This window comes from Amblyomma mixtum, chromosome 8 (assembly GCF_055824585.1).
Source record: "Amblyomma mixtum isolate Tamu chromosome 8, ASM5582458v1, whole genome shotgun sequence".
NCBI classification, from domain to species: Eukaryota; Metazoa; Arthropoda; class Arachnida; order Ixodida; family Ixodidae; genus Amblyomma; species Amblyomma mixtum.
This window is the reverse complement of record NC_143019.1, coordinates 34723412-34747505: the sequence shown is the minus strand read 5'-3', so window position 1 is coordinate 34747505 and position 24094 is coordinate 34723412. Positions and strand designations below refer to the sequence as shown.

General features: G+C 47.3%; 1 protein-coding gene across 1 annotated transcript; it reads right to left on the bottom strand.

Moving 5' to 3' along the window:
• Positions 1-1385: 1385 nt before the first annotated feature.
• On the bottom strand, positions 1386-23297 carry LOC149332031 (endothelin-converting enzyme 1-like). The gene is made up of 7 exons (XM_089555664.1): positions 22708-23297; positions 20773-20964; positions 14728-14906; positions 12633-13680; positions 8531-8962; positions 5079-5261; positions 1386-2338 (listed from the first exon to the last, which is right to left on the bottom strand). Exons 1-7 carry the CDS (start codon positions 23065-23067, stop codon positions 2150-2152), a joined length of 2583 nt encoding a protein of 860 aa, XP_089411790.1. The 5' UTR covers positions 23068-23297; the 3' UTR covers positions 1386-2149.
• Between the last annotated feature and the right edge of the window lie 797 nt (positions 23298-24094).

Here is a 24094-nt window from a genome sequence, read left to right as displayed (position 1 = left end):
TGGTTAGCGCGCTTCGCTGCAGACCCGAAAGGCGTGGGTTCGATCCCGGCCGGAGCGGTCGAATTTCACTGGAGGCGGAACAAAAGCGACCTGTAAGTTCGCTGCAGAATATTTATGGTTACTTAAATACAAAGACAGCGGCACGTAATCCTAATAGTCGGCTGTTAAAAGAGATGCTTTATTCTCATTAGGCTCGAAGGAAATCCACTATCGAAAGTATCTGGCGAAGCCATTTGCATTACACTTTGAACTGAAGGCATACTCTACACCCCAGATGCATGAATGCGTACTTTACACTCAACACGAGCATTATTTTTTTTTTTTTGCGTTTGCCGTCCTTCGAATTGCGGACGCCATGGCCAGAATTTGATGGCACCTCCAAAAGATTTCAGATTCGTGCAGAATGCTGGGTTGCCCATGTGCGGAGGAAAGGTCCAGCAATTGCCTCATTCAATTTTGATACCTGAACTGCTCCCTGAAGGAGGGACGGAAGGACGGAACGAAAGGAAGCATAGTGGAAATCAGATGCGGCGTTCATGGTCTCAAGGCTGCACTTGGGCTACACCTGACCGCCGCGACCGGGATCGAACCTTTGTCTTTCGGGTCAGCAGCCGAGCTCCATAACCACTGAGCCACCACGGCGGGAATTCGCTCTCTATATACATATGTAAATAGCTGCGATCAAATGAACGCCTCCGCTAAATTTGCGGCTTTCGCAGTTTTCTTGTCAGCATTTCGTCCTCACAACGTGAGATCAAATAAAAGGCGCTTTTTAATAGGGGAGCCGATCCGTACACTGTTTCCAAATACTTTTTTGTCATTATTTGTTTCTAAATTTCGTTTGTACAGCGTGGGTCGAATGTCTTGCGAGCGCTAGTCAACTGGCATTGCCGTTTTCTTGAGTGCAGACACTCGGCAGAGCTCATTAGCTTCAACGTTTTGAAAAATGCCGCCATTTTAGTGCGTAAGCAGGAATCCGGTGGGTACCAACCCGGAGCAAATTCGTCCGTTGCCGCGTTGTCTGTTCGTAGCGGGCCTAGCACGAGCGCTCACTCCCGACGCACTGCCCGCTCATCTTCGTCTTCTGCATAGTAGAATCTGTGCTTTCACGTAGATTTAACATCCACTTTTTTTGTGGGAATCGTCGGAGAGAACTTTCACGTCGGAAAGAACTTCTTGCTCCTTGTCTGTATTCGGGCAAATGAATTTCAAAGTTTGACTTGAGATGAACACTACCTCTACTGGACATCCTTATATAGCGCGACCTTTTTGGATGAAGTATTCACATGAAAGGCTACATCGCGCCCACAATCCACCCCAAAAGAAACCTTCCTCTAATTTTTCATTATATAAGATAGAACCATTCAATCCACATCGAGTTTTAATTGCGCAGCTTGCGGATGCGAAAGATTTTTTTTCTTGGCTCAGCACGATGTCGATGGCGTTCGTTTAGAAGAAAGCCTAGTAAAGCACGCTAATGTTATGCAGAGGAAGGTACAGCGCTTGTAAAAAATTTGCGGCTTGAAGGGTTTATTTGTGAGCGGTGTATTTGGGCTCTCAGTACAATTACATGCGTGCCAGAGATCCCCAATATACGGCTCCTAAGGTATTGGCGAGACAGACGAATGCTGGTGTCACGCCGATGTGGTTTGGAACAGGGACAATGCGAAACAATGTACACTGCATAATTCAGAAGCAAACTTAGTAGGCCGTAGGTTTTTAACAAAGGCAGTACATATTGGAAGCAAGTGAAACACCTTCGGGTATTTTTCTTGTAATAGCTTTTTCCAGGAGGTTTTCTGGGTAGGTAGAGAGTATGGCAGCAAAACATGGCGACTAATACACACAAGCAATCTCCGCCCCCAAGTCGCAATTGGCTGGTGTATGGGGTGCGGTATTTTTAAGCTCAAAACATAAACTTAACCATAAAAAGGCAGATATTGTTCGTGGCATACAGCCGCAACTACGAGACTTTCCTTGTGCAATATTGAGACTAATCTGCAACGTTCATAGAGGTGCTTGCAACGCAGGAAATAAGGAATAAACTGACGAATGCCGAAATTGTCACTAAAACGTCCCACCGTACTGCAGAGATGTCTCCACCACGAAAATTGCAAAACAGTCACAGTAAGGAATAGCGGCGAGGGCCTCAGTCGAAGAAGCGGCACTTCTTCTTCGGGTTCATTGCGGATCCAGGGGGACAACCAAAGGCTTGGGCGAACGGAGCAAAATTCATCACCGCCTTGTTGCACTCGCCCGAGAACGCATTTCCGTCCGCCGACTTGATACACCAGGGGCTGCAGGCGGCGATAAAGAAGACCTGCTCCTCACTCAGCTCCTGCGAGATGTAGGGGACGGAAGAACTCATTAGCTTACGCGTCTTTCACTAGGAACCGCAAGTCAATTCGCAACACTAGACTGCAGCGCAATGTCAGAATTAAAGGTAACTATCTGCACCACTAGTGAAATGATTTCTCACAGTGCGAGCTTTCTGTATAGGAAGTTGCTTTGCTTGGTATTTAGTCATACGTTTTTACTCTTGGACATGGCATTTCGCTATTTCACTGAGGACAAACTTCGATATTTAACTGTGCAGTTCTTGTTTCCGTTCAGGTTTTGAGGTGCTGTATGGTCCCGAATTTATTTCAGGCCTTTGTCTGATGAGCTCCTTAAAGGTTATGCCTGGCAGTGAACTTGCCAAACGGAACTCTTATGAGCCAGGGTTGCATAAGATACTTCTAGTTTTAAAGACCTTCTACTCAACATTGCCATTCTGCGATATATTTGCTGACTATAGAGAACGCTTGACCCTATGCAACATCTGACTAAGGTGAAATTAGCGTTAAGTGTGTATGCAGTAATTAAATCTACTTTCGCTTGTTTTGCATGAAATAGAATACCAATCTTATGTATTTCTTTATGATAACTACAGGAGTGCAATTTAACTTGACCTAGCAGGTATAGTTCCTGGCTAATTACACAGAAAGGCCTCGTAAAGTTATTCTATTGGTGTTAAACAGTTAAGGAGAACGTGCCCAAGTTTTTATGTTAGTTTATGCGCAAAGCCCGTTCCTCTGCAATAAACTTTTTTGTTCCTCTTTCTGATAGCCAATATTGGGATAGAAGTTTTACTGCAGCATGCATATTAAATAGAAGGTTTTGCTTACAAAAATAATTTGCAAAACTTATTGTGGCTATACATAGAAAAACAAAGCTTTATTGCGCTCCTAGCAAATCCAAAAATCGATGAAAAAAACACAGTTTTACTGCCTTCGACACGAAATGTCGCAGCAATGAATGATAGCAATCGTGCAAAGAGTGAACGTTGAGAAAACCAGCTTTAAAATTTATGCCCCCGTACGCTGTTCAATGGCCTCGTTTGGTTTTGCGTTTCGTTAGAGAAATCGGTCTTTGCAGCCAGCGAGAGTTGTGATGTCAGCTAATTATGGCGAAGCTCAGATGGTTGTCCCTCGTCGAGATACCCATGGAATCAGCCATGCGCTGGAAGTATCGACACAGCCAATTCAGTCACATTTTACCACTACCTTACATATCAAAACACGTAATTTTCTGTACTTTCGCTGCATAGTTAGCAATATTTCATAAAGAGAAAGATGAAACCTGATGCATTCGAAAATAAAAACTCAGCAGTTGCCACATTTGAACAACTTGGTGACTAAATCTGCCGTGCGCAGCACGAAGTGTAGCGGCGAGCTACCTATTTCACCTCACAGGTAAATCTGTGAAAAACATTCTAAGAGCACTGAAGTCTGCTTACGTGGAGGAACGCGAAAGCATGCCTTTTATCTTGATTTTTTTTCTGACTCATAAAGTGGAATGTTGCGTTTCGTGATTTCCGGTTGCTACATATTACACCAGTTCGCCATTTCCGGTTACAACATACTATGGCACTTGGACATTTCCGGTTAGGACATACCACTCGTCTTTTCCAGTTACGACATACTACATCACTTCAGCATTCCAGTTACGACATAGTACATCACCTCGTAATATTAGTGACGTAACAAATCAGTATGAAAATGGGTATTTGAGGAGAGGAAAGGGTGCAGTGGCTTTCATATTTCGACAACTCGGTGGACACCTCAATGTTTTTAAATAGAAGAACTGCAATGTTTGGTTTTGTTTATTAGATATTAACGTCCCAAAGCGACTCAGGCTATGAGGGACGCAGTAGTGAAGGGCTCCAGAAATTTTGTCCACCTGAATTTCTTCAACGTGCGCTGATATCGCGCAGTACACGAGCCTCTAGAATTCGCCTTCATCGCAATTCGGCCGCTGCGGCTGGGATCGAACCCACGTCTTTCGGGTCAGCAGCCGAGCTCCGTAAACACTAAGCCACCGCGGCGGGGAACTACTGTGTGTTTCATGTGCTTCCGGAGAGAAGCGAACCTTCACCGCCTGCATGCCGCAGGAGCGCGAGAAATGTTGTTTAAGGCGAAGTTATTGCTTCGCTAGCCAGTACAAATCAGGTTTATTGTGGTTAAATAGAAGAACTACAATGTGCTTCCGGTGAGAAGCGAACCTTCACCGTCCGCTTGCCGCAGTAGCGCATGTCCTGTGCTGTTTTGCGTCTCGTGTTCCTGTTTCGCACTGTACTCAAATGGATTCCTGCTGCATGTCGCGTAAAGGCAAAATCCAGGAAATTGCTGGTAGGTGGCTCGGTAGCGATCCAGTTAACAAAACCGGAGGATCATATGATACATGCTTACTCCACTTGCCCCTCCAGTTGGTTTTAAATCGCAGCATTGTCTTTACATTCGAATATCATCCAGGTTCATCCCAGAACTTTACTTTCCCGGGACGCTTCGCGCGAAGGAAACGAAGACACGTAAAACGGAATCCCTGTTGCTTTAAGTGGGCGACTGACATACAAAGCATGCAAAGCTGGCTGAAGAAGATAAATATTTTCCCATGACACGACGCGCGTAAAGAACAGTGTCAGTGCGCTGCTGGGCGGCATTTGCGTTGGGGAGAAACGTCGAAGCGAATCTTGCCTCGTCCTGGCCATAGAGCGCAAAAGTCGCAGCAGCGTCGTTGCTGTCTGTTCAGGTACGAACCGGCGAGACGCGGTCTTGCGTGTGGTCCACGTCTTCGCTGAAGGCCGCGTAGGCCACTTCGAGCGCCGGCACTTCGGGGAAGACGCTCTCGTTCTGGGCTAGGCAGCCTCGCAGGCGTTTCTCGTAGGCCGGTACCGAGGCCTCGCTCACCCACGAGGAGAGGACGCGGCCCTGAGGGTCCACCTGCATGGAGGACGGGGGCACGTGGTCAGATCGTAGAACAGACATGAACTGTGCCTTGTGGCCTTTCAGCTGGACTGCATGAGGTAACCTCAGGAACAGATATTAAAGCGAGAACCTTACTAGCACCATCAGACGAAGTTCCTTCGGCGACAGTTGTTGAGGCTGAGACAGTCCCAAAAAGATGGTCCCACAGCAGGCGCCGTCTAGCCGCCAAAGCGGCAAGTGCAATGACGGCATGCACAGCAGACACCCAGGACAGCCGCCTCTCCTCCTTACCTTAAATAACCAACATCCGTCAGAATGCTACCGACGCATACATCTCATTGGTGTTTGCTGTAAAATGTTATAACTAACGATTTTCACTAAATTCAGTAAACATCTCTGAATATAAGTTTTCAATTTTTATCGGAAAGCATTTCGCGGAGCATATTTATGGCAAACGCCATTAGTGTGTCCCTAAATCATAATTACATGGTATCGCAGATGTAGCGTTTTCGCAGGCATACATGTTTTTAGAATTCTCCGAGGCGCATGATGAAGCATGCCACAATCTCGTGCTAAAGAGACTAAGACAACTAACAAGACATGAACGGAGGCTGGTCAGTTGTTCTTTATGCAGGTAATTGCGCTACACTCATTGCAAAAGGAGGGGCGCTTCGAAAGTAAAATAGTTCCTTCGTGTAGTATTTGTGCTGGAACCCGATAACTTATTCCCCCGAACGCTAAAAGAAGTAAACTCTGACGGCTCCCCAAGGCAGCAGTCCCGAAGGACACCTCAGGCGCCTTCTCAGTGGCACCCAGCCGCACGGGAAAAAAAGGGAAAGGGAAATGAACGCTTCCCCGCTTTTCAAGGAGAGCAGCCAGTCTGACTCCCGCCAGCAACGTGTACTGTCGGTTTACGGGGCGCCTGTTCCCGCGCCCTCCTCAGGGCACGTCGGTGAGCCGCTTCGGCATTCGCTTCCAAGCTCACCCCTTACAATACCCCCCCCCCCCCTTCCCGTCAAAAGTATACATCCCAAGGTGTTTGATTCTAAGGCGTTTAGCGGGGCTCCCTAGCATATCTAGCAGTCAGGGTTTGGCAGGATTGAGGTCGCGATCTCATTCCTCCTTCGAGAGGTTCCGGTGGCTAAGGATGCATAACGAGGCATGCAGCAGGCTTCAGAAGCAAACCCCTTGGGCTGTGTTCTTTTGACGGGGGCTGTACATGCTGGTGCCTCTGAGTGTTCGTGTTGGGTCTCCGTGTTGCTTATTTGCAATAACGGCGTTGAGCTTGCGCGGAGTAATCAGTGACTATCATGTACGGAATGACCATATAAGATGCATTACGAACATAGATGCAGTTCTACTATAGGACTCACGGCTCCTTTGGTCTGTTCATATGAGATGGATGAAGAATATGTCATCAGAGGAGAGTTACAGATGGGCGCCGGAGGGAACAAGGCAAAAGAACTGCCAGTGTGGAAATGTGATATGCTAGATATATAAATATCCAGGGGCATAAGTTGGCAGAGGAGGGAGTGTGTGATTCAATTCCCTAATGTGCTATATAGGTGAAGTGGTTGTTTTGCCTCTCGGGTCGTCTCGACAGTTTTAAAGGGCGATTTTGGCATTGAAACAATTGAAAATCTGCTCGAAAATGCAACACATACCCCCAAACCGAAACTGACCTGCGTGCTGTGAATTCTTGAAGATAAAAAAATAGAGACCCGGAAATTTAGATCTGTCATAGCGAATGGAACCGAGTTCAAAACTGCAGCGGTACTTCATTACGCCAATGGAAATTTTTTTCAAAATAATATTTATTAAAGCAAACAAATCTTTATAAATGTCTTGTGTATATGCGCCGAGAACCGATGGGTATGGAAACTGTGTTTTTGGCCGCCGTCACAAAATTGTTGCTGATAACCTTCAGGTGGCGCTGCTTAAACAAAATCTGTGGGACAATGCCTTGCAGAGAACGGGTGTGTTTGTTTTCATAAGTTTTGCAGGTACACCGGTTAATCCTCTTTAGCTGCCATTATTCCTAAACAAGATTCCCGAACCCCATCCTAGTACCCCTCCCATTTCACCTCCTCGTTCCCCCTACCGGGCCTCCCTCTTCGCAGTGAAGGCCCTACTTAAAACGCTCCAATGATGATGAATGCTTTGCCCCGAAGGGAGACAAGACCTGTTGTCGAAACGTTACAAGTACCCGAAGGCTTTCCCCAGCTTCGTTCACTTTGTGTGTGCCTTAGATAACGAGGATTACCAAAATGGGCTCCTAGAGAAATGTTTAAAGCCCAACAGGGTACTGTATTTACCTTCGTGGTACGAAAAGGCATGCTCGTTCCATTGCCAAGAAAATTTTTTGCGGAGCATAACAAGCGTCTCACTGACTGAGACAGTATTAAACACAATAAACAAAACATTTATAAACAAAACAAGCATAAACAAAATCAACTAGAAAATAAACAAAATAAGACACAACAGGCTCGTAGCGCAGCTCTGCTCCAAGAGTAGGGGTTTCGCTTTACATTTGGCATGCTTTCGAGAGCGAAGATTTGGGAACCTAAGCGCTACTCTGCTCCCGTGGGGTGCATATCAAGTGGCTCTATTCTCTACTTCTATTTTTGTCTGGTTTGTATTACACGGATTGTGAAGAGCCCTGAAAACGGAATACGCACATGATGGTAGAGAATTCAAGGGGGTAGGTGAACTGAAGAATATAGGTTGCTAAGAGTGAGCCAACGGGACAACCGCCTCTCTCTTATAATCTTCCTCGGAGTGTCCTCGTTAGGTATACATCATCCAAAAAGAACATGCTTCTTGCCTACTTTGACTACAAGGCAAGTTACAGACCATTGAGCACTGACATCCAGTAGAGCGCAAGAAGACTGTTCTATTGATTACAGCATAAAACAGGCATTTACCGATTAATTCAAATAGGCAAACTGAAATGTTCTAGAGGGCTGAGGAGCCCGCGCGCATAGTTCATGTGTGGACCGGCTATGACGCTGACTATGCCATTTAACCCAAAGAATGTATTGGGGCAGAGCTGTGCCTCTGCCATAAAGCATGCTCACCATGATGCATGAACATGTTAGTCTCATGTCGTTTAATTAATTACCACTTAGATTAACCTAATTGAGCTGCCTCCTTATAAATCAGGCAACCTTACGGAGCCGTTCTAATTGAAGGATACTACCTAACGACTCTTCCTACCGTTTCAGAAACGTTTTATTTCTCTAGTCTGCTGCGCAATGATTGACCATAATTCTCAAGGCCCTTACTTTGACGCCTTCATTGTCCACAGCCTTCGTGAGCTGCCTGGCGAAGAAGTAGCCAAGGCCGCCGTACAGCATCGCCTTGGTGCCATGTGGATAGTACACCGGTGGCCTCATGGCACCAACGGCGAGCTTGACCGCGTTCAGCATGTGAACGTACTCCGCGTACGGAAGCGACATGCTGCTTGTCAGCCGCTGCTCCTCGAAGTACGCCTCGGAGCCGACCGCCCGTCGCCCGCTCTGCCGGTTATCGATCCAGAGGCGGATAAAGGACGGCCCGCTTTCGGGGAAGTCCTTGTAAGCCTCCTCCACGCCATCACTAGTGAGGTACTTCTCCGACGGCCAGAGGAAGGTCCGTGCACTCAGCAACTTCTCAGCGGCTACCTTCCTCGTCTCTTCGTCCAGCCACTGCGCAGCCTGAGTCTTGGTTGCAGCTGCCTGCATCCAACAGCACTTGTTTACAGCTCACACCACTCTGGGTTAGTGAGACAGTCGGGACTTCGAACTGCTCGATTGCGATCGCCGCTTGCCGTGGTAGTGAGGAGGTGCGATAGCTTCTACCATCGAAGCCACTAAGAAGTGCGAGACGGCCGCAGCCGTTGGTCGCACTGATACAGGATGAGGCCGGTTAGTCTAGCTTCGACAAAATTTCCATCGAAGCCAACGAGAAGTTTCAGACGATCCCAGCCGTTGGCAGCAATTATATTGGCAAGGCAGGTTGAGGCGAAAGGGTTCAGACCTGAACCACACCCTCATTGTATCGCCAAGTCGCAGTGATACACTTAGCGTTATGATGGCGCTCTACTGGCAAAAACCAATGACGTGGCGATCATTCGAACGTTGTGCGTGGCGGACGAATCATCGATTTGTTATAAGTTCCGTATTAAATAAGCATCCTCTATCGTGATTTTAAATCTGGTACCACATAGTTTGCATTGTTCTGACAGTTCTTCGCCGGCGCAGTTAAAAATTGAGTTTTTTCGAGACATCAATCCTAAAAGCATTGTAATGCAGACTGTGCAACTCTAAAGATGCAGCAATGCCTCTAACTTCTAGGAGAGGATTCGCGTGTTTTCATTAGTGCAGTTTTATCTGTAAAGCAATCTATCTTTATTTCTTACTGTATGACTTCTACAAAGGGTTCCGGGGTCACCAAGTCACTTGCTTTGTACTCAGGCTAACCCAAGTTTATGATGTCACTAATACCCCTGTCAAGCGGGCAAGTTAAGTGCACTTACGGAGAGTGTACTTCGCTGTAAGTACACTTTGTCGCATCTAAACGACGCAAGTGAGTACCACTCGGGGAAGAGTGCACTCCGCTAGGAGTGCGTTCATGGACCACACTTTGCTAGCCGAGTGCGTAGCCTCGACGCCAAAGGTTCCAATGGTATAAAATTTATAGTGCATAAAAAGAACTTACTACTTTATCTTAGTGCTATAACATTGTTTTCAGAAAAAAGTTCGTTGGTTATAGCTACAAGCGAAGCAACAAAACAAGTAAACGTGATCAGATGCAACGTCACTGCCCGCCGCCATCTTGTTTGTTGTCGAAATTCTGGATAGTCTTGACTGGACTTGGCTTTTCTTCTATTTTTTTTTCATCGTTAATAACTGCTGATTCTCGTTTTATTTGCGCTATCACGTTAAGCAATCAAATATTATGAGTCCTTTTTTCTTTTCCATCGTCCCCTTCAGAAATTCCGCTCATTTTCTGTCGGCATTTTTAAGGCGGAAACCTTTAATGCCTCATCGTTGTAAGCAGGAGCTGTCGACAAGAAATGTCACGCTTTTCAGTTGGTCGAAACGTCACAGTGCGCGAATTTCAAACGGGGCCAATTGTACTTTGGCTACTAACCATGCAACCAATTAAAGGGATCGTATAGTGATGCTCCAAGTAAGTTTGAGTTCAGTTAATTGCTTACTTAACCAATTAGTCCAATTAACCTTTCTAGTCAGGCCAGATAAATAAATAAAACCGAGTAAGAAATTGGCCGAGCTTGGGAATCGAACCCCGGTCTCCGGAGTGCGAGTCGAGCACACTACCACTCGGCTATGCTAGCTCGATGGTTTGGAATGAACAAAGGTGCGTCTAGTGAATACGGTGTCTTCGTTCACTCTCACCTTCCTCCCTTCCCGTTACGGCGAGGTTCAGGTGTGCACCGAGATATACGAGACAGATACATTTCCTTTCCTCAAAAAACAATTTACTGACGAGCAAGGCGTATTTGTCCGCGTTTCAGATTGGTCCAAATTGTCGTGATGTCACCACGCGCGAATTTTGACGGGTGTCCACCGAAATATGTGAGACAGTTACTGCGCAACTTTCTTTCGTCAAATACAATTTTCGACTAGTGCTACTGATATATGCGAGACAGTTAATGCGTAATTTCCTTTCCTCAAATACAATTTTCATTTTCTTCATTACGGCCCCTCTTTCTTCTTTCACTCCACTTCCTCCCTTCCTGTACAGTGCGGCTCAGGTGTCCACCGAGACGACAGAGAATTACTGCGCCATTTACTTTCCTTAAAAAGCGTTGCGTTCAAAGGGCAAGGCATCGCGCCGAACGGGTGGTGGCGTTCAATGGACTCCGTGGCAGCGCTACAACATGCTGTCGCGTTCCACTCCTAAAGGCGAAGCTTAAGCGTCATTAATTGGCAGTTAATTAATGCACCAACAAAATGTGAAGTGAACAATCGTGTAGCAGAATGCAGCACTCAGGCTTTCGCCTTTCAGCACTTGAGCCGCTAAAGTTCCTCGTAATTTTTTTTTTACTACGAGTGCACTTTGCTTTCCCGTTTAGCACTGCGTAGCCCAAAGTGTCACTCGGGATCGATGCCGAAGCGCACTCTTCGTAAGTGCACTTAACTTGCCCGCTTGACAGGGGTATTAATAACTCGAACCTGCAGCGCACATTAGGTGCGTTTCGCAAGCGTCACTTATTGTTCGAGGTATTTTCATCCCAGTCATTTGCATCAATCTTTCTTCATCACGTTCTCCTGCGCTCAAACAAAGTCTAAGAACTAGTAGCGGCAATGCAACTCCACAACAAGAGTTCAATGCCGAGTGTCGTCTGTAGATAAGTGCGCCTGCCCTGATAAATAAACATTGTGCCTCTCTTCCCAAAACTCAACATGTTATGCGTATTCATACATGGTGTTCCATTCGGGGTAATTTCCGTTTCCTCAAGGAATTTCAGCGGCAATGTTTGGTGAAAACGGAACTTTGGGTGCTTTCTGACAATTTTCAGATTCTAACTTTTATTTTTTTCTAAATAATTGTGCATTGCCTAATTTGCATTCAATTGTGTTCACAAATAGATATATCTGGCTCTAATTTAGGATAATTTCAATTATGGTATGGCATCTCTATGCGCCTACTAGGACGAAACGGTTCAATTGAAATGCTACCTGCTGAAATCATCTTGTAATGTACCAGCACTCAACTGCAGTTTTACCATATTGTTTCAAGGAATGAACACCACGATTAACGGCCCAAAAGCTGCATTGTGTCGTCCCTGGGGAGCTTGCGGTGCTGAAACCTCATGGTAGCCAACTTCCCCATATCTGTATCCCTGTGCAATACTACGGATATTGCCTAACTTGAATGTGCTGCACTGTGACGCCCTATTCTGAATTACAATTCAAGGCCAAATAATATGAACACAATTAAGGGAAGGCGGCGCGACATAGCAAAAGGTAAAAGTAGACGCAGCGGATGTTTTGAGCGCCCACGAGATATTTATCTACCTTCCAAACAATTCGATAAATGAGGAATGTTTTCTGCTTGTTTTAAATCGCATATCAGGTAATGCACTCCATTCGATGGCGATTTTATCCCTAATTCTATTATATCTAAGGGGTGCTCATTTTATACGTTCGCCTGTCCGCATCCATGAAGTAGGAACAAAAATGGCACACCCTGGCCCCGGGAACCAATAAAATTGTTAAGCGTTCTGGTGAAGCGGTTACGAATTTTCTACAGGTCATTACCACCTGCGCCTGGATGCGGCATGCACCCGAAAGAGCATATTGCTAAGGGCATAAACGAATTACTTACCCATTTTTCTGGATGTCTGTTCCTGAGTAAAAAAAAAATAAAGACAATCACCTGCTGCACTGCCTTCAAATAGCTGTCGATGCGCCTCCGCTCCTCGGCAGTAAACAGGGACACGGCAGACAGAGCCGCTGCCAGGAGCCTGTAGCTGGCCTCTGTGTGGAGAGCGCAGTAGCGGGGCCAAATTTGCATCGCCTTCTCGGAGCTTCCGTGCACGGCCCGGAGAACGTCCCTGGGCCCGGCTACGGCTGCGTAAGTTTGCATGAAGAACCAGGTGATATGCTGGAGCACGGCGTAGTCGCCGAAGTCACGGATCACGGTAAGGACGGCGTCAAGCAGCGCCGTGTCGCTAAGGACTAGAAAGTCGTTCTGGTTGAAGGGAGGGTCTAATTGTAGAGCACGGGCCATGATGCCCTCCAAATACTCGGGCGTTGCAAGACTTGTGTGGTTGGCCAGGTCCAACAGAGGGAAGAATGCAGGTGAATGGGCAGAGCGTGTCGACTCCATGAGGCGCCCTAGAATAGCGCCCTGGGTGCTATAGACACTCATGGCCTCCTTGTCCGTCGGCAAGCTCCTGTTAGTCCAGATAAGCTTAAACATTGCCATGTAGACTGTGGCGAACTTGTCCCTCGGTATAATGTTAAACACACTGCTCCAAAGCGGGACCAGCGGGCTGCGCGTGATGAATAGTCGTCGCTGTGGCTCTTGCGTGATGTTGGGAAGAAGCCTGATCGTGAACCAGAGATCCACGTTCCAGTTGAAGGACAGGTCGAAGAGGATCTCAAGGGGAGGCTTGCTTCCAAGGTCCTCCCACAACATGAAGCCACGGGCACGCATAAATTCCTTGAGGACGTCCACGTGCAGCTCAGATTGCGTCACGCAGCTGCTAAACATGGCGGCGACCTTTCGCCCCGCCGGCAGTACGGAGGTGCCCATTTCCAGAATGTCTCGGAATGTCTGACGCCAGGAAAAGGCCATGTCCGACAGGACCGAATCGGACAGCGGAGCGAACATTTTCTGGGGCCGCCACTGTCCGCACACGTACGCGGTGAAGTTGTCGCATGCGTCGACGTCCTGGCTCAGCTGCTCGTGCAGGAGCTTTCTGCAAGGAATATAGAACACATGCGTATATCGAGCACTATGAGGATAGTTCTTGGAAATGTAGGAGTCTATAGAGTTTTAAACAAAGGTGCTCGTCAATAGTTCTTAAGCATGATCCGAAGTGTTCAGCAGCAGCTTTTATATTGCTATTTGTATGAGGCTGGTCTTCCAGTTTGCAACAACTTTCTTGTTGTCGTGATCCCGTCTGCATGACTCAAACATACTAATTCGTCCGCGTAAAAATACTCAGAGCGGAAAGATAGTATTACCTGCGCCCTCGAGCAAAAGCCAAATTGGGCACTGAATTCCGCACCGGAGGTTCTCACCTTGACAGTGATGCAGAGTGTGTTTCCCATTGCCAACGAACAATCTAAATTTTAACGCGCAGAGGTGAAATTTTCTGCCCAGCGAAAAAAAAAAACCGGCGTCGTTGGTGGCTGCGGCGTGAGCGAAAAATCCTCAGATAAGGTGACACATCTGCACCTCAGATTGACTCTCCTCGATCAGTCAAATTTAGAACACATTGTATGCAATGCTGGCCGCATTAACCTAATCGTGGAACAATGAAGTAGATTTTAGAAGACGGAGCACCATTTTCTTGTCTGCACGCATATCTAGACCAGCAACCAAAGTTAGTTTTTTCCGACAATGTGAAAAAGGAGCGGAGGTAATGCTGCTTAACAGTGGGTATCTTGGCAGTGCATACTATAACAGTTTGGAATAAGTGCAACGAAAGCACTGAATCCCATAGAGGCATGGAAAAACGTTTCGTACAATTGCCGCACGCATTAAAACACATCATGCAAGGCATTCAACAACGTATTCTTACCTGTCTAATATTACGTGCTGACATATCTTCGACACCATTCCAGTACAGCAGTAGCCTGAGATTCAGTCCCGTAATCAAAGGAAAAAAAACTTTCGAATCGTTCTCATAACTTACAACTAAGACATCCTGTGTGTTTCTTTGCCGTCTTTTCAAGCATTGTAACCAGCAATACGCCAGCGAGTGCCCTCATGGCGCCAATCACGCCGCCGTATTTTTCACCTGAATTCATAGCATGAGTCCGTCTGGCAGTAGGACATGAGTTGACGCGGCACTTTGGGTTTCAGGAAAGCAAGGAAGGCGACCAGCACCGCACCAAGCAGTACGGCGGCAATCACCACGCCCCGAAACTGCGAGTACCTCCGGCCACCGCCTCCCAGGATACTCGCTCGAGGCGACTGCTGCAAGAGAAAGAACGACATATTTTGATGAGTGAAGAAAGTTAGGCGAGTTGGTACTCGTTCATTATTTACTACAGCGCGCGAAACACGGCCAAAAGAGGGGAGAATAGAAAACACAAGCGCTTGTGTTGTCGATTCTCCCCTCTTTTGTCCGTGTTTCGTGCGCTGTTCTGAATAACGACAATACTTTCACGACCGTCCAGTATCAATACACTCCTTCTTTGCAACGCAAACTTAATCAACAGTTGCTACACAGCCAACAACTGACCTTGCTGCTCGAAGTGATTGTTGAGGCACGTTACTAACGTTATAGGTACACCAAGGAGAATCCAATGTTAGTCTGTATCGATGGTTCATCTCCTGCTAAGGACAAAGGCATGCGTGCCCCCGCTAAAAAACTCAGCTTTTATGAGGTACAATACGTAAAAAATGAAATATAGTTGTCGCCACAACCAGCTATATTGTGAAGTCGACTATGGCGCTTTAAGAGCTTTTGTCGTGCAGGTATCTGGAGGGTAGGCCACACCCCCATTCAAACTTATACGGTAATGACGATATCATCACAAGTTTTGACGGCAGGCAGTGAACCGCTCAGCGAAAAAAAAAAGAAGCCATTTTACAAAGGCAATTCTCTCCGCACTAAGCTCAACTCTCGCTACCGAACAAATATAAGCATAAGCAGAAAAGCAACAGCATTGATTTCTAAAAGGACCGAAATTGAATATATACTTCGTCTCACAAGATGTTTGCAGCACTATGGAAGGCGGAGCTCTCTTGTCCAATCAGGGCTGCTGGAACACAAAAAATAGACCCTCGAATATTTGAGCAGTGTAGGACTATTAATCAAACAATGAGCACAGTAATTGAAAACAAAGTTTGGACCGGTCGGTTTAGATGGTATAGAAAGCTTCAGTCACTCGTGAAATTAACAGACAAAGCCCGTACGAACCGAGCTGTGCGGAGGCCTGCTGCGAGGTACTGATGCGTCGCCATTTTCCAACATGGCGTCGACCGAGTCGGTTGTGTCGCCTGTGTGCCCTATACCAACAGTGCGCTGTTTTCCCAAACAGGCGATCGCAGTTGGCTTCTTCAAGTACTTTGCATCGAGAGCGGGGGCAGTTCAAGCACGAATGCGCTCATCGGGAGCACGGCAAAACTCAGCCACGTGACGAGCGAACGCTTTATCAGTGGAGAACGCAGACGTTGACGGCGGGTCGAGTGTTGTCCCCGAAGAAGCCGGCAGCGTTACAGTGATGGACAACGCGCCATATCATTCTGTGAAGCAGGGTAAAGTGCGGCGGATGAGTAGCCTCAAAAAAAAAAAAGACGGAAAAGGTGTCGCGTGGAGCAGCGACATGGTGAAGGCCGAGCTCATGAAGCTTGTCAACAACGTGAACACAGGTGGGGACCGATATCGTGTGGACTGCATCGCCGAAGCTGCTGACCATCTCGTTGTGCACCTGCCAGCCTACCACTGCCAACTGAACTCGATAGAGCTTGTATGGAGCGATGTCAACGATTTCGTTGCCAGTCAGAACAAGACGTTTAAGCTCCAAGACGTGAAGGCTCTGGTTTGGCAACGCATCATGCAAGTGACTGCTGAGAAATGTAAGAATTACGTGCAGCATGTTATTCGTGAGGAAGATGTGATGAGGAAACCGTATCACATCATCGACGATGTTGTTGACCAAGGACCGGCTATTGTTGTCAACCTGGAGGACGATACAGCCAGCATAGATGAATGGAGTTGTGATGAGGGCGATGAGATGAGCCCCATTAACGTGCTCACCAGCGCACAAAAGTCGGGACCACGCAGTGAGAGAAAATCGTCTCTCATGAGATATGGGAGACGCCGTAGTGGAGGGCTCCGGATTAATTTTGACCCCTAGTGCGTTGACTTTCGTGCAGCGCATGGGGTTGTTTTGCATTTCGCCACCATCGACATTCGGCTCCCCTGGCCTGCATTCGACCAAGCTTAACAGTGTAGTGACAACGCTAGAATAAATAAATTTATATACACATGACAGGAACATTGAAAATAACTGTGACGTCACAATAGAGGAGCTGATATGGAAAGGTGGCGACAAAAAAAGAAAGAAAAAGTGGGGTCAGTCCCTTTGGAACGGGCGTCCGCCTGTCCAAAAACAAACAGATGAAATAAAAGATATAAAGCGCCACCTGCTAGAGGTAGAAAGAACCTAACTACTAGTATGCCTTCTCTCACAAGTATGGAGCCACCTGTCAGTAATTGGCGGGGATTGAGGCGCGTAGGAACATACTAATGCAGTGTGCGCCATCTTGATTGGAAGAGAGAGCTCTACCTTTCGTAGTGCTGCAAACATCTTGTGAGACGCAGTATAGTTCCTGAACCTCAGTGTACACCAAGGGGCTTTAAGAGGATAGGGGTGATATCCTCAACTTCGTTTCACCGAAGTCGGGGGAAGTGAGTAGCTATCGACAATGACAGAAGGCATCGACGGGTTGTTATATATTATCCAAAATTTAGAAAAGGAACGGCACGCTCGAAGACAGCTGTTGGGCTGTATGCACAAAATTTCTTCTTGCACGTGGCGCTACGTTAACAGGAGCGCGGGCTGACTGTAAAAAATGAGCGGCGAAAGTGATCTGTCGTCCATTCTTAGCTGTCTTCTCTCGTTTGCGTTCGCACTCACCGGTTTGCAAAAAAAAACTGTCACCAATTTTGCCTTCTTTCAAATCTATCGAACTAACATTATCACTCTGCCTCAATTACCCCTCACCCTTTCCTTTCCGAGGGCACCAACCGAAGCATCGACCTGTTACGTCAGCATTCTGGTGACTTCGTAATGGAATTACAATCAGCATATTACGCACGAAAAAAACACAACTGAGAAATTCTAGAGGCCCGTGTACTGTGCGATGTCAGTGCACGTTAAAGAACCCCAGGTGGTCGAAATTTCCGGAGCCCTTCACTACGGCGTCTCTCATAGCCTCAGTCGCTTTGGGACCTTAAACCCCATAAACCAAACCAAACCAAACATTTTTTTTTAACAACAATTTTCAAGGCCCTTACAACGAAGGGGGCTCAGTTTGCACAGAAATTTGAAAACCTGGCAGACTATAAATTTTAAACGTGCAAATTCTAAAACATAGTGTAGGCGAGAATGAATCTTTCACTAGCCAAAGTGACATCTGTGCTTCATATCCTCCAAAATATAGCGCACAAAGGGGGAATGCATGCGAGCGTTCTAAGCGAGCAAACCGATGACAGCGCCGCCTACAAGCGCCATCGATGTCGAGGCGAAAATTCGCAGTCTCGTGTCTGACTGCGCTCTAAGGCTCGTTTTCCACACTGGGGTGTTCCGCGCTCACTCATCACATCACAGAGATCAGTTTTTTTCTTACCTTTTCGTTCGGTCGCACTAATGACCACGAAAAATACATTTACGTTTGCCACAGTTACATGTCGCGCATAAATGTTGCAAATTGGCTCATTTCGGTTCAAGTAAGCGTGGACGTGCTACGTGCGTGCACATGTTTCGTCTTCGTTGAAACCCTTAGCTCATGCTGCATTATTGAATTACTGCAGGCAAGTGGACGCAGCGGCGGTGTCACGGAGTTCTGGGAAATGCACATGAATATGCAGCAATTAGAAGAATAAGAATGGGTTGGAGCACATATGGCAGGTTCTCTAATCTCATGAATGGCAGCTTGTCAATATCCATCAAGAGAAAAGTATACAGGAGCTGTGTCATACCGGTCTGCACCTATGAGGAAGAAACGTGGAGGCTAATGAAAAGGATCCAGCTGAAGTTAAGGACCACGCAGCTAGCTATGGAAAAAAAATGATAAGTGTGACGTTAAAGGTGCACTGAAGAGGATTCTGAACGTCTTTTTGCCGCGGGAACTCGATCTACACGTTCCTAGCATTCTTAGAAACTGCGACTTATTGCCCTGTGTGGCCGATTTCCCTAATTAAATCGAATTAACGTCCAGCTCCCGCCTTTATTTTTTTAATTCTCCCCGTACGGTGGGCGGAGTCGACCAACGCGTGAAGCGCCTTTCACCCAGTCCCGTGGAGGCTTTGCTTTCGCTTTATTTTGTTTTTTAGGTTTCCATGAATAAATAGTTTCATTCGCAGATAAAATAGCCGCAAAATAAGCCCGAAGAAATAAAAATACGCGCGGACTATTTGCTACTACGGACTACTACGTATTACTCCGCCGATGGCAGAGCGGCAAGCCGCCACGGGACTGGGGGTAAGGCGCTCCACGCGTTGGTCGACTCCGCCCACCGTACGAGGCAGAATTAAAAAAAAAGGCGGGAGCAGGACGTTAATTCTATTTAATTAGGGAAATCGGCCACACAGGGCAGTAAATCGCAGTTTCTAAGAAAGCTCGGAACGTGTAGATCGAGTTCCCGCGGCAAAAAGACAAGTTCAGATTCCTCTTCAGTGCACCTTTAAGAGACCAGAAGCGGGCAGAGTGTGTGAGGGAACAAACAGAGTTAATGACATCCCAGTCGAAATCAAGAGGAAAAAATCGCCCTGGGCAAGGCAAGTAATGTGAAGGCATTACTTTCAACCGCTGGTCCTTAAGGGTAACGGAGTGCATTCGAAGAGAAGGAGAGCGCGGCAGTGAGCAGCAGAGAGTTAGGCGGGCGGATGAGATCAAGAAGTTTGCGGGGATACGGTGGCCGCAGCTGGCAAAGAACGCGGTTAATTGAAGAGACATGGGAGACGGCTTCGCCCTGATGTGGGCGTAATCAGGCTGATGATGATGATGCAGCGCCGACTACCGAGCAGCCTTAGCTGCTTCTCACCTTTTCGCTACTGGCCATTTTCCTCGAGCACTGCCACCACGAGGCGTACGCTAGAGCATCGCGCTTGCTGAATCTCCACTAGCCGGACGTGCATGATCATCAACCGGTCGCTGTTCCCGTTGATCCATCACATGAGCTCTACGTCCGCAGGTCAAGTTTCATACCCCCGTATGCGATGCACGTAACCCGAGTTACGCGCTCGCCTCGTCTGACATTACTTGGAGTTTGAAATATTCCATGCTTTCATTCGCGGTAGGCGTCACACATCGCAGTGGTCCCATCGCATTGTGCGGGGATTACGTCATAGCCTGCAACATATGTAGTAACTGAAAATTTCGATGCCTACTCTAGAGGCTCAACCAGCGTTTTGCACCACTTCGTCTTCTAAAACTCGTCTGACAGTCCATGCGACATGCTGCTACTGCAGCTGCGACCGCATGATAGAGAGGAGAGAAATGCACAAGGCCTGTTGATTGGCTTCAAATGGGCCCCTCTAACAGCCACGCGCTCGTAAAGCGCAGTTGCTAGAAAGACTTGTTGTAGAAAAATTCAACGACGCTCGTGGGATCACCCCGGCCCACTGAAATGACGACGATAGCTGATTCGGCAGCACGTCGTCCGTCGAATATGGTACGAAAAAGCCAGGACTAAGCTACGAACGCCTCAACAAGAGCAGGTGCGCTCGCACCCAACTATGCTCCTAAGTGTCACCTCCAAGCGATGTGGCGATCAGTTCTCACAATCTGTTCAGTTTGGTTAGTTTGCAAGAAATGGTTAATAGCCATATGCCACCACATATCAACGCAAAAAACGAAAGGCAAGCGAGAACGTAGTGCTGATGGCAAATCGTAGTAAAAAGGGCATCGATACGGCAGGCGCACAGAGAACAAGGCCACCATGTGTGAGGTCTGAAGACGTAAGCCTATGACGTCCACCGCACCACAACAAAGGAATAAGAATTCCAGTGAAAGAGGTTGTATTCGTAGGGGTTTCTGCGTAACCGCCTGCAGTGTTCGGTGCCCGCCATTTTTTGGGCTAGTGTTGTTTAGCTATTTTCTGCACCCACCGTTGTGGTGGTGGTGGGCGAGCCACGGCCTTCGAGCAGCGCGTTCATGGCCGTCATTGAGTGGCCCCTCCGCCGTGCTTGCGGAGGCCTCCCTTTTTGGGCGGCCACTGAGGTCGACATGGTTGCGCCCGGAGTAGACCCTGTAACGGCTGCGTCGTGGACCTGTTCCTGGCGCGGCACCCCGGCATCCGCCTGCGACATCCCGTAACACATCGCGAAGAATCGCGTCAAAGATCTCTACCAGTGAACTTGAAGTACTCAACTATAATTGGTTCCCTCCTCAGCCCTTTTTCACGGGATTTACATCGGCTTGCCACTCTTCACGCGAACAGCAGTTTGCGACTGCGTAACCAAAATTTTCCAGTTATGCACCACCTGTCACAAAATTCCCTTCACATTGCCGGAACAATGGCGTCATTCTTTAGAGCAAGGCTAGTTTACCCGGGCTTATGGTGCTCCCTTGCGTTACCCTCAGTCTTGGTTGAGGCCCGACGCCCACTTTACACTGACCGAAATCTGTGGTCCGTCTCATTGCGAGAGCGGACGTCATCGTGGATTAATTTAAATGATTAACGGATAGCGCGCAAGTTTCAAGCCAGACCCAATTGAGACAGGTGGCTCAGGTGTCCCTCCTCATTCACTATTCGAGCGCTGCAATACTGACACGTGGTATCTGATCCCGCAACCCACGGAGGGCAATCACGCCTTCTTGGCGGCAGAAGTACGGCCTTTCTAAACAAAAATCTATTAATATAAACACTTGTACAGTTCCGCCTCCGTTCTTCAAGAGCTAACCATTTCGTGCTTTGAACGCACAATTTTCGCTAGGAAACGCCGTCGGCTAGGAAACACGAAATGGCGCCACTGCTCTGCACAACATTTACATAACCATTGAAGCTGGGTGCTAAAGCTAGAATAGAACTGGGTGGTTGCTCCTCAGAAAATCGAGGGCACTTTTTTGCGAGCTAGTTCTATTGGTAACACGATCACTTCATGTTAAATCATAGAAAATATGAACGTCTAAACAAGTAATCAACAGAGCAATTTACATGTTTTTTAATGGTGTTTACGGACCTCCATACTCGTTTTCTTAATTTTCAAAAAACCCCGGCACTCCAAGTACTGGCTTAATTGCGGAGCTAGGATCACTTACGAGGTAGCATATTTTGGGCTACGTGCACTTGAGTTGTATAAGACGATGTAATTTCGATCATAATCATTCTCAGCGTTTCCAGGTTGCTTGTAAATAGAGATCAACTTCCGCCCACATGTGTTGCACACATACAGCTATATGAGACGCCTTCGGTCTTACACTTATTGCTATCGAGTGCAAAAGGGTATGGAAAGGAGGGACTTTTTATGAATATAGATATGAAGGGAGCCAACAGGCACTCAAACCAAGGAACGCATACAGGAATTTTTTTAAAGTGTGCGGGGTTGATTATTGGGACACTAGCGCTGTAACCAACTAATGCCTGAAAGATGATTGATTAGAAAGTAGGAGAATGAACAGACACGTAGCGCCAATGGGGTCAGAAATTACGACCTCAGTACGTCGTTCATGGTGCTCTACCAACTGACCTGTAGCTGTGGCTATCGAATCTTCGACTTTTGAGGGTTTTTATATTGCGTAAAACCTGCCTTTGAGAGCGTTGTCCAGCGCTACCATCATTCATAGCGGCGGGTGTGGAATGTCCTGTATCGCAGCAAGTGGCACGTAACCAAGGATTAAGGCAGGAATTTAGTTCAAATTCCTTCCGCAGAGTTTGTATTCCTCTCTCAACCGGTCGCAACGCTGTTGAGAAATTTGTCACGAGCCCTGACTTAGGTTTGTTGCTGCTGCACTTGGAATGCACCTCAGCGAAAGCAGGCCCGAATAGAGGGAATGACAGATTCCGCTTAGAGCTTTTCAAAAGGAGCAGCCAATGTCCGTACCTGAGGTGAATCTCCTGGAGAGCTATCTGCAGTGGCCGGGGTCGTCGACAAGGCGCCTACAGCTTCCTGGCGGGAAGGCCCGGCAGTTGGTATGGCATGCGCTGACGCTGCAGCAGGCACGGACGCCACCTCGGGAGGCTGTATCGCCGGCGTAGCCTTGCCCTGCATCGGCGAGGCGTCTCGTGCCTTCCGACGGCGTTTGCCGGCGTTCTTCCGCGGTGTCTTCTGCTGTGGCGCTCCCGAAACCTTGGGAGCCAGGCCACCTTCGGTACGGACATTCTTACGGGCATCCGCAACTTCTACGGGAACGGCCAAGCTCGGTGAATCAACCTGTCGCTGCTTGCGTTCTGGGGTTGACATCGAGATTCAGGTTGTAAAGCGGACGTAAGTATTTTCAGGCTGAGTAAGACTCGCGGCGTTTCCGACATGGACGATGGCTGCTTCTTCTTCTTCTTTGCGCATGCTCTGCTCAAACGGGTCGCGTGTCCTCGTGGAGGCTGCTCGCGGCGTGTGCTTGTATTTGTGGTCTCCCATTTCTTACTATCCGCTCAATTCTTATTTTTATTTCGAACACTTGCCATAAAGGCATAATTTGGGTTCGCTGTATATTGAACTTGGAACCTTAAAGGGGAGGAACCATATAAATAACATTGAAAAGCAACTTGGGAATAGTGAAAGCACGAGACACTCGATCCACGTAGCACGCCATACCCTGGTCACCTTTAGTAAACATATAGTTCTCAAGGCTTGGTGCCGCCATGAACGCATAGAGTTTAATTTTCAGTTGTAACTCAACAGTTTTCTCGCAATTACCTCTATCAATATTAGGTGCTATGAGTATCATTTGCTTCGGAAGTTTGCTAGAACTTTTTCTGAACCATATTTACTGAAGTATACGTCCACCACAAAAGAAAAACTAAAAAGTAACTTAAAATTTTTTGTATCACGAAGCGCACAGTTCTTTCGAGTTTTTTCCGGCCAGTAAAAAAAAAGAATATTTCGACTAAATAAACAGTCTTGAATGGCTGCTCAGAAACCTTCACTTGCAGGAGAGTTGCTGTAAACGTTACTACGCGGTTTTGCAGTGTGCGCTATCTGATAACCCATGAGCTTATGCGGGTGAAATCTTAAAAAAAAAAAAACACGGTAAAATATGCTCATTGTAAAGTGCTCTAGGGCTAAAGAAGATAGGACAGGAACGATTCATTCACCAACGATTCCACAAACGATTCATCGCTGGAAAGCTGTCATATGGAGACTACTTTGACCACCTGCTCTCCTGGTACGAGTTCGCGACAGGTCAAATGCACTGTTCTTCACTTACGAAGAAATGAAGAGAGATACGGGATCATGGGTTCTGAAGATTGCCGAGTTCCTCGGAGAGCAG

What these genes read in the sequence shown, in the direction of transcription:
- LOC149332031 (XM_089555664.1), bottom strand. Translation starts at nt 23,067, where the DNA reads ATGTCAACCCCAGAACGCAAGCAGCGACAGGTTGATTCACCGAGCTTG. An exon ending in CTCCAGGAGATTCACCTCAG is followed by an intron (nt 20,965 to 22,707) that starts GTACGGACATTG and finishes GGGATGTCGCAG; the next exon opens with GCGGATGCCGGGGTGCCGCG. An exon ending in CGCCCACCACCACCACAACG is followed by an intron (nt 14,907 to 20,772) that starts GTGGGTGCAGAA and finishes TTTCTCTTGCAG; the next exon opens with CAGTCGCCTCGAGCGAGTAT.